The sequence below is a fragment of the Apis laboriosa genome, unplaced genomic scaffold (assembly GCF_014066325.1).
Source record: "Apis laboriosa isolate Shangri-la unplaced genomic scaffold, ASM1406632v1 scaffold23_cov150, whole genome shotgun sequence".
NCBI lineage: Eukaryota > Metazoa > Arthropoda > Insecta > Hymenoptera > Apidae > Apis > Apis laboriosa.
Genome location: NW_025222452.1, coordinates 567,907 through 577,794, shown reverse-complemented (window position 1 = coordinate 577,794; position 9,888 = coordinate 567,907). Strand labels below are relative to the sequence as shown.

At 27.6% G+C, this 9,888-nt stretch overlaps 3 protein-coding genes across 5 annotated transcripts in view; 1 reads left to right on the top strand and 2 right to left on the bottom strand.

Moving 5' to 3' along the window:
• LOC122713203 overlaps positions 1–1,373 on the bottom strand; it is an 8,892-nt gene extending 7,519 nt beyond the window's left edge. For both annotated transcript variants that reach the window (XR_006346465.1, XM_043933440.1), the window contains exons 1-4: positions 1,357–1,373; positions 589–1,282; positions 378–516; positions 93–211 (exon numbers count right to left, since the gene is read on the bottom strand). Coding sequence is in view for 1 of the 2 variants with exons in the window: in XM_043933440.1 (XP_043789375.1) it covers positions 93–211; positions 378–516; positions 589–1,282; positions 1,357–1,367 (963 nt within the window). In the remaining variant the exon portion in view is untranslated. The remainder of the gene's footprint in view (positions 1–92; positions 212–377; positions 517–588; positions 1,283–1,356) is intronic.
• A 1,168-nt stretch (positions 1,374–2,541) lies between these two features.
• LOC122713202 (protein transport protein Sec23A) lies at positions 2,542–6,844 on the top strand. 2 transcript variants are annotated; one of them, XM_043933438.1, is made up of 12 exons: positions 2,542–2,711; positions 2,832–3,114; positions 3,198–3,284; positions 3,370–3,616; positions 3,677–3,926; positions 3,994–4,644; positions 4,721–4,874; positions 4,961–5,112; positions 5,185–5,359; positions 5,426–5,647; positions 5,817–5,837; positions 6,376–6,844. In XM_043933438.1, exons 2-12 carry the CDS (start codon positions 2,836–2,838, stop codon positions 6,463–6,465), a joined length of 2,328 nt encoding a protein of 775 aa, XP_043789373.1. In that variant the 5' UTR covers positions 2,542–2,711; positions 2,832–2,835; the 3' UTR covers positions 6,466–6,844. The 2 variants fall into 2 exon arrangements, with proteins under 2 accessions (XP_043789373.1, XP_043789374.1); XM_043933439.1 differs by lacking the exon at positions 5,817–5,837 and having other exon boundaries at positions 6,376–6,838.
• Positions 6,845–6,931: 87 nt separating this feature from the next.
• On the bottom strand, positions 6,932–8,549 carry LOC122713218 (calcineurin B homologous protein 1-like). The gene is made up of 4 exons (XM_043933461.1): positions 8,179–8,549; positions 7,650–7,913; positions 7,425–7,518; positions 6,932–7,335 (listed from the first exon to the last, which is right to left on the bottom strand). Exons 1-4 carry the CDS (start codon positions 8,243–8,245, stop codon positions 7,191–7,193), a joined length of 570 nt encoding a protein of 189 aa, XP_043789396.1. The 5' UTR covers positions 8,246–8,549; the 3' UTR covers positions 6,932–7,190.
• Between the last annotated feature and the right edge of the window lie 1,339 nt (positions 8,550–9,888).

Genomic DNA, 9,888 nt, shown 5'->3' with positions numbered 1-9,888 from the left:
TTTTTTTTTTTTTTTTTTTTTTTGTTTAGAGAGAATTGATAGATAGAGAATTGATTTTAGAGCTTGTATGAAGATATAAAATTAATACTTACGTTTAAATTTACCACTTCTAACGACCTTTGGTTTAGTTTTTCCTCCACCATAGATTTTACTTTCGAAATCAATCCCTCCTCGCATGTTTTGTTGGCTTGTCTGATTTCGCGAATAAAATCTGAAGGAATTAAAATATTCGTGTTATTTTGTGTTATTTATATTATATTGCAACTGTATTATCGTTTGTATTAATATTAATACAAAACACAAAATTGGATTAATTTCAAAAAAATTCAAAGAGATTCTAGGAATAATCTGTTATAACAACTTTTGTTAATATTTACCTGATAACATTCCTGGTTGATAATCTGAAGAGCCGCTATATTTACATTGTGCTAGTTTTGCTTTCATACTGCCTAGTTCCGATTTTGTTTCATTCAACTCTTTGAACAGTTGACTATTGCCTTTTTTCAGTTCTGTCATCTGAAAGCAAAATTGTACGATTATTAATATATATCTGTTACGTTTTAAATATATATAATTTAATATATCCACCTGTTCGATAAGAGATAAGACAAGCTTATTGCTACGTCCAACTGTAGTAATGGAGCTTCCACTATCGATACTATCAGAATCTTCGCTCTGAGTTTGAACTGGAGCTTCTGCGGATCCAAGACCAGGATCTGAATACCTCCGATGCTCTGAATTTGGCTCATCCCCATTTATTTCATTATTCTTGTTACCAGTAGGTGGCAAGCTTGCATAATCTCCATTTTGATAATTAATAGGCACAGAAGATTCTACTCCATTTTCTTGTAAACTTGAGTAACCATTCCCCATAGAATTCATATTCAAATTCATTGGAAAATTTTGATTACAATGCCGTCTAGGTCTACCGTGAACAGTTCTAATGCCAGAAAACGGTACTGGTTGATATAACCTATACATGGTTGGAAGTGAAACAGGTTCCATGGTATATGTCATGGGCATCTGTGTATAGCCACACATGCTAGGATCGGATGTTGTTGTAAAAAGACGTTGTCCATTGTTCGAAAAGTTTTGTTGTACATTGGACTGCCATAATAAATGCTGATACTCCATTCCAGGTACCATGTCGTTATTTTGATTGTTCTGCATGTTATTCATCCATAAACCAAGTATATTATTTTTTTTACTTGATCTTTTCTTATTTTTCTTAGAATGACTAGAGATATCCTCACGATACCCTGACCTAGATGTATCCAATTTGCTAAAAATTTGTTAAGATTAAAAAGATATTAACGATTATAAATCGAACGAATCACACAAAATATCACGACGTACCTTTTATCCATTTTTACGGACGACGTACACCGTGTCAGAGGTTAGTCGAAAATCAACACTTGTAGTATACGTGACATGGAGATTTGACCAGATATCGTACCGTAATGCGTACGCAGAAATATTGATATCTCGATTTTTTATAAACTTAGCTTAGTAATATCGTAGTAATAGTAAATACGGACGGTAAACACTCGACTCACTCTGTTCTATTCAGAATCAGTGGTTATCACTTTGCGGCTGATTGGTTGAATGAATCCCTACTCTTTCCTAACTGCAAAACGTAATTATTTATATCACAAACGATGTATAAGATATACTTTTAATGCTACTTTGTGTCCTACGTTTTAAAATACTGATCGTGTAAAAAAATCATATATCGGAGCCGTCTCTTAAGCTCATAAATTATGTAGAGCAAGTATAGACAAAGAGAGGAAATAATCAAAGAAGGACAAAGATAGGGTAAAAATATTGAAATCAACGCCATCTTCAGAGTGCCGCAAATAAAACTCAATAAAGAAAGGATAAAAGATAGATGGAGAAAGATAGAGATAGGATAAGAATTAACTTTTAGCACCATCTCTTGAGTATGAGAAATATTTCATGAGTATCGTTGAGCATCTTTCAAAGAGATGACGCTATTAGTTAAGTATTTATGTAGAGATTTCTTTCGTATTCAATAGATGGCATTGATCTTTAATTTTTATCTTAGTCTAAAATCTTTATTCAAGAGATGACACTAATGGTCAATTCTTGCCCTAAAGATGGCGTTGATTTCAATATTTTTATCTTATCTCTGTCCTTTTCTCACTATTTCCTCTCCTTGTCTATATTTGTTTTACAAATTATAACATTATAAATATCAATCCACTTGTGACAATCTAGATCAAAAAGATTTAAGATCTTTTTTAATAAAAATAAGAAAGAGACATAACAGTTTGCATATTTTTATATGTTGTATATATATATATATATTACATATATATCTGTATTTATATACTTTGATTACTGCATTTGTATATTTTTTATTTTTTTACATGTCTTTTTTATGAAATATATATATTTTTAATTTTATGTGATGCCCAAATTTTGTTTACCACAAATATATATATGTATATAAATACGAATACCGCCTTTGACGTTAAGACATTGTACGCATGCGCCATAGTAGTTCTTCCAAGCTTTCAAGTGACGTGGCTTCAATGACGGCACGAGTTGTACTGTTACGGTGAAGTAGTGTCCTTTTAATTCAATTGTAAAATAATGCTGTAATTATGAGAACTTGATAGTAAAGATTATTTAAAATTATCTCAAGCTTATAATTAAAAGTACACGATAGTCATCGTTGACTTAATTAGGTATGTTTAACCTAAAATCATTTATACATTCTTTACACTTGTCACATATTTAAAAATTATATGAATATTAAGGATTAAAGTTGAATGTTATTTTTATTATCTGGTATTCCTTGATTATAGCAACATGACTACTTATGAAGATTTCATTCAACAAAATGAAGACCGTGATGGAATACGTATTACTTGGAATGTTTGGCCCTCATCACGTGTAGATGCTACTAGACTTGTTGTGCCCTTAGGAACACTTTATCAACCGATTAAAGAAAGGCCAGATCTCCCACCAATACAATATGATCCTGTTCTTTGTACAAGATCTACATGTAGAGCAATTTTAAATCCATTATGCCAAGTCGATTACCGTGCTAAATTATGGGTGTGCAATCTATGCTTTCAAAGAAATCCTGTAAGAATTAAATCATATTGATTATAAAAATAAACATAATTATCTTGTAATAAAATAATATTTGATATATAATATATTTTCAGTTTCCTCCACAATATGCTGCCATTTCAGAACAACATCAACCAGCTGAATTAATTCCAAAATTTTCAACTATTGAATATACCATAATGGTAAACAATATTTATGTCAAAATAAAATACTATTTTTATTAGTAGGTTTTTTTATTAGATATTAATTATTATTATTTTTGAATAGAGAGCACAGTGTTTACCACCCATTTTTTTACTGGTTGTGGATACATGTATGGATGACGAAGAACTAGGTTCTCTCAAAGATTCTTTACAAATGTCACTTTCTTTACTTCCACCTAATGCTCTAATTGGTCTTATTACATTTGGAAGAATGGTACAAGTACATGAACTAAGTTGTGAAGGATGCAGTAAAAGTTATGTTTTTCGTGGTACTAAAGATTTACAACCAAAACAGGTTCAAGATATGCTAGGTATATTTTTCTAATAAAACGTAACTGTACAAAAGAGATATTTATTATCACGATTTATAGGTATAGGTCGGCCAATACCAGGTCAAAATCCAAATCAACAAAGAGGACCTGGTGGACAACCATTACCAGCAGCAAATCGTTTTTTACAACCTGTACATAAATGTGATATGAGTTTAACAGATCTTTTGGGAGAACTTCAACGAGATCCATGGCCGATCGGGCCAGGAAAACGTCCATTGCGATCGACGGGTGTCGCACTAGCTGTTGCTACTGGTCTTTTGGAAGCTAGTTATGCTAATACAGGAGCTAGGTACATGTTTCGATTATAAATTTTTTATTCGAATATTTTGAATAAAAATATACGTTATTATTTTTAGGATAATGCTATTTGTGGGTGGACCTTGTTCTCAAGGACCTGGTCAAGTCGTAACGGATGACTTACGACAACCTATTAGATCGCATCATGATATTCAAAAAGATAACGCTAAACATATGAAAAAGGCAACTAAACATTATGATTCTCTCGCGTCACGCGCTGCAACAAACGGTCACATAATAGATATCTATTCGTGCGCTCTCGATCAAACCGGTCTATTAGAAATGAGACAATGTTGCAATTCAACTGGTGGTCATATGCTTATGGGAGATTCTTTCAATTCTTCTCTATTCAAGCAAACATTCCAACGTGTGTTTGCTAAAGATCATAAAGGCGATTTGAAAATGGCATTTAATGCAACATTGGAAGTGAAAACGTCACGAGAAATTAAAGTTTCCGGTGCGATCGGGCCTTGCGTATCTCTAGGAGTAAAAGGATCAAGTGTCGGAGAACAAGAAGTAGGATTAGGTGGTACATGCCAGTGGAAATTCTGTTCCCTTACACCTTCCACTACTACAGCATTATTTTTCGAAGTTGTCAATCAACATACGGCACCAATTCCTCAAGGTGGAAGAGGCTGTATTCAATTTATCACACAGTATCAACATAGTAGCGGTCAACGAAGAATCAGAGTTACTACAATTGCTAGAAAGTATGTTAATATATTTATTAAATCTTTGTTATTGTTAATTTTTATTACCTTTTAATCATAATAATTTCGATTATAGTTGGGCAGATGCATCGACATCTTTACATCATATAAGTGCCGGATTTGATCAAGAAGCAGCCGCTGTTCTCATGTCGCGTTTAGCTGTATTTAGGGCAGAAAGTGACGATGGACCAGATGTTTTAAGATGGGTCGATCGTATGCTTATTAGATTAGTTTGTATTTTTTTCAGTTTTAAATTTATATTTAACATTTAATATAATATACGTAATATTTCTAACATTAAGCATTTCTTTTATAGTGCCAGAAATTTGGAGAATACACAAAAGATGATCCAAATAGTTTTAGACTTGCAGAAAACTTTTCTTTATATCCTCAATTTATGTATCATTTGCGTAGATCGCAATTTCTACAAGTATTTAATAATTCTCCCGATGAAACTAGTTTTTATAGGTCAGCTATTATTATACTTTCGTGTTTCAATCAATTGAAATATTATTACTAATTAAATTTTAAATATTATAGACATATGCTCATGAGAGAAGATTTAACAAATTCTTTGATAATGGTACAGCCAATTTTGTACAGTTATGGATTTAGTGGCCCTCCGGAACCAGTTTTATTAGATACATCATCTATTCAGCCAGATAGAATTTTATTGATGGATACTTTCTTCCAAATCCTTATATTCCATGGAGAGGTAGTTATTTATCATTGTTTATGATTAATGATAATGTGCTTGCAATTGTATATTAATTTATTACAGACCATTGCACAATGGCGTCAATTAAAATATCAAGATTTGCCAGAATATGAAAATTTCCGACAATTATTGGCAGCACCTGTTGATGATGCTGCTGAAATATTAGCCGAACGGTTTCCTGCACCTAGATATATCGATACTGAACAAGGTGGTTCACAAGCAAGGTTTTTATTGAGCAAAGTGAATCCAAGTCAAACTCATAACAATATGTATGCTTATGGAGCGGTAAGTACATTATTTAGTATTTTTATTCTTAATAATATAAATACATTTTCAACATCAAATTTATTCATATTAGACTATTTTATTTATTTTTCATTTTCAACGAATTAAACATTTTAATCAACCATATGTAATTAATAATCTTTTCATGTCATCGTGATCCTGCAACCAGGGGATGCCGATACCCAGTGGGGTGTGTTTTACATTCATTTGATAATTATATTTTTTTTCTTTATATTTGCTTTTATTGCTTTGGTAATGGAATTAGTGGGGAAAATTTAGAAATTTAAATAGTTAATATTTCTTATTTATACGATAAAATATTTATTTTTTTTTCATCATAATATTTTTTAACAGTAATGTAAAAAGTAACTAACAAATATTAACTATTACTCCAAAACTATCGCTATAAAAATATCAATATTAAATCGTTTTAAATTATCTCACGTTATTTAACACGATTTCACTATAAGGCAAGCATAAAATTCTACACACTTTAACAGTTTTTTGCAACAGTATTATCACAATTCACTGGTGGTTGGCATCAAAAAAATCTTTGTCCACAAAATACATTTTTATAAATTATAATTAACTTTAATCTATTAATTAATCTATTTATTTATTTATTTATTTATTTATTTATTTATTTATTTAGCAATAAAACTTATTAGCTTCTCTTCATTTTATTGATTATTAATTATAATTTTTAATTAATTTTTATTGTAATTTAGGAAAGTGGAGCGCCTGTCTTAACTGATGATGTCAGTTTACAAGTATTCATGGAGCATTTAAAAAAATTAGCTGTGTCATCCACGGCTTAAATTATTATAAAAATAAAATAAATATTCCTCATTGTTTTGCATATGCAAATTTTAATGCTTTGGAATATAATGAGGTACCGATAGTTACAATCTATTAAGAAAGATAAAATAAATGCAGTAAGAATTTTCATTATATCGAAAATGTACGATTAATTAAATATAATTCCTCAATATTTTTTTTGAAGTCAAGATATAATTCATGTACAAATAAAATACATAGTATTTGTGTAATACATATTTTACATTCATGTTTCCCATTTTTTTAATGTCATCAATAGCATAACTTATTTTCCAATAGTACTTGTTTATGTAAATGTAATACGTAGTAAATGTTATCATATTTTTCTTTGGAAAATGTAAGCAGTATAACAAGACAAATAATAAATTAAATGTTGTAAACTGTAGGTTAACAAAATCTGTAATAACTATGGAATTTATATATATATTATAAATCGTAAAAATCGTATAATTGTATCATTTTTTATTAATTAAAATTACAGCTGTTTTAATAACAGTTTAAAAAAAAAAAAAGGAATTTACTATCTTACCTTTCATTGTATCATTAAATACTGAACATAACTTCAACTTTTTTTCATGTAAAATAAATGAAAATATATAAGAAAAAATAAATTGTTATATTCATTATTATTATAAATTATAATAAATTTTAATATATATGCCCAACACATCAGTAAATTGTGCATTTATTTGAAGAAAAAAATAAATTAACTAAGAAATCGTATAGACATTTTTTGTTCTACATCTGTCCTCTCTAATGCTTTACAAAATTCTTCAAATGAAATCATTCCATCACCATTCTCATCAGCCTCTACTATAGTTCTTTCTGCAATACTAGTTAACTGTTCCTCGCTAAAATAAATGAGATATTTTTAAACAAATTATATAAATTATTTAAATTTATTTTATTTTTAAGTAATAAATTAAATTATTTTTGTTACCTAATATTTGCACCAACCATCATATGCAAAATAGCTAGTAATTCATCTTTTGATATTAAATCATCATTATCCAAATCATACATTTTGAAAGCAACTGAAATATAAATATAAACAAATATAAAATATTTTAAAATTTCTTTTGATTTTATTTGCTTTTATTTGATTTTATTATTTATTTTATTATTTTATTTTTTTATTTTTATATTGAGTTCATTATTAACTTACATTTTAATTTTTCTTGTCTAGAATTTAATCTATTAGGACTATTTTTTTTAATGGGTCTGAAGTGAGCCAGCACTTGCATAAATTGTAAAAAATTCACTCTATCATTACCACTTTCATCAAAGAAAGCATTTACAATTCTATCACCAAGAGGATTTATTGCCAATTCTGGAATTCTAAGGAAATCTTCTCTACTAAGAGTTCCACAATCTCCACGATCAAGACTTGTAAAACGACTATATAAACGTTCAATCTGGTTTGGTGTAACTATAACACAAAGTAAAAATTTAATCAATAAATATATATATTATTACAATGCACTTTAAATAAATATATTAATAATTAAATAAATATTCTCAAATATAAAATAAATATAGTAAAAAATATATATGATCATTATTATAATTTTCATAATAGGAAATATAATATATAAAATATATTATAAATTAATAATTAAATTATAGATTATATCTTAAACAGTAATAAATTCGAATGTTTTTTTGAAATAATGTATTTTATAAATAAAACTTACATCCAGTGGCTTCTTGGATTTGTGCTATTTCTTCTTCGCGTAGAAGAAGGCTAGATCTATTACCCATATTTTCTTTGATGTAATTAAAATATTTTTAATAAAATAATTTAATAATTTTAACTTAATTTAAATATATTAATTCATATTTAATTTCTTTATTTTAGAACGTACACTTTCTATATATGATATCCTGACATTTGACAAATAATCACAAGTGTCAAAGGTTACTGATGAAAAAAATCTCAAGACTGATATACAGTATGTTATTCCATTAGACAAATTTCATATATATTTAACATTAATCTAATATGTTCAAATAATTTTTTAAAGTCATTTTATTTAAAAAAAAAAAATATTTCATACAATATTTTTTGGAATTATTTCCAAATAATATATTATAAATTTAATAATAATATTACAAATAACAAACATTACAACAAAATTTCGTGCCAAAATTAAAATAAAAAAAAATTAAATTTTGTATTCTAAAAATTCTATTAATTATTATAAAGTTTCCACTATTATATTCCCTAGTATAGGGATTTATGCACAAATATGCAAAAATATTATATAAAGAACTCGAAACGACTTTATATGTATTTATTTTATAACATCATTCATTAATATTATTTTTGCTACTTGATCTTTATTTTTCATTTAATGAAAATTCATTTATATAAAAAAATTTTTTTTCATGTTATTTAAACTTTCATTATTCATTTTTTATATAGGAAATTATTATATGAATTCACACGAATTATTATAAATTATTATAAATTATTATATAAATTATTTAAATATTGTTTCGAATTTAATTAATATTACCGTTAATATTATTTCACAAAATTTTTTTCAAGTTTAAAAAATTATATGTTCGTGCTATGACTTTATAATTCCAACATCAGTGATCAGGAAGTGACGTTCATACAATATAGTGTCCACGTAGCGCCTCAGCTTCTGACGAACGTAGTTTTTCGTACGTCAAATATAACAGTTTGTGAAGCGTTCTTCATTTATACACATTGTGAGTACTGTGTTTTAAAAAAAAACTTTTTGATCTTTTCAAAGAAAATTAAGAAAAAAATTAACAACGCATTAATGGACAATTTTTGTAACCTATAAGTTATTTTAACTGTTATTACCGAATCCAAAAATTAATACATATATTTTTTTTTATTGAAGTGAAATATAACAATTTTTTAGATATACTATAAGTTTAAAAGCACATATAATTTTGCACATCGTTCGTATAAAATTTTACACGAATACTATCAGTTTATTCTAATTGAAATAAAAAATTGAATGTAAATGTGGTTTATCGACATAAATTTCATTGCACGAATATTTTATTTACAGTTACACAAGTACAATGGATCAGGTGAAGAAACTTACCGAACCTGGACGTCAATTTGCGAAAGATAGTATTCGTCTTATTAAACGATGCACAAAACCTGATAGGAAGGGTAAGTTTATAACAAATGTCATTGATTATTTTTTGAATTTTGTTTTACTCTAACTTATTGTTTGTTTGGTGACTCTTAGAATTTCAGAAAATTGCCATTGCCACTGCCATTGGTTTTTGCATAATGGGTTTTATAGGATTCTTTGTCAAATTAATTCATATTCCAATTAATAATATCATTGTGTAAGTGAATTTGATTATATATTGTTAATATCTCTTTTTAATTTTTAAATAATTATATTGATGTG

Bases quoted from the DNA above. Each gene is read 5' to 3' on its own strand.
- LOC122713218 (XM_043933461.1), bottom strand. From the start codon at position 8,245: ATGGGTAATAGATCTAGCCTTCTTCTACGCGAAGAAGAAATAGCACAA. The intron at 7,519-7,649 runs GTAAGTTAATAA...TTTATATTTCAG, and splicing joins TAGACAAGAAAAATTAAAAT to TTGCTTTCAAAATGTATGAT. The intron at 7,336-7,424 runs GTAACAAAAATA...CATTTATTTTAG, and splicing joins ATGGTTGGTGCAAATATTAG to CGAGGAACAGTTAACTAGTA.
- LOC122713202 (XM_043933438.1), top strand. From the start codon at position 2,836: ATGACTACTTATGAAGATTTCATTCAACAAAATGAAGACCGTGATGGA. The intron at 4,875-4,960 runs GTTTGTATTTTT...TTTCTTTTATAG, and splicing joins ATCGTATGCTTATTAGATTA to TGCCAGAAATTTGGAGAATA. The intron at 5,648-5,816 runs GTAAGTACATTA...TCCTGCAACCAG, and splicing joins ATATGTATGCTTATGGAGCG to GGGATGCCGATACCCAGTGG.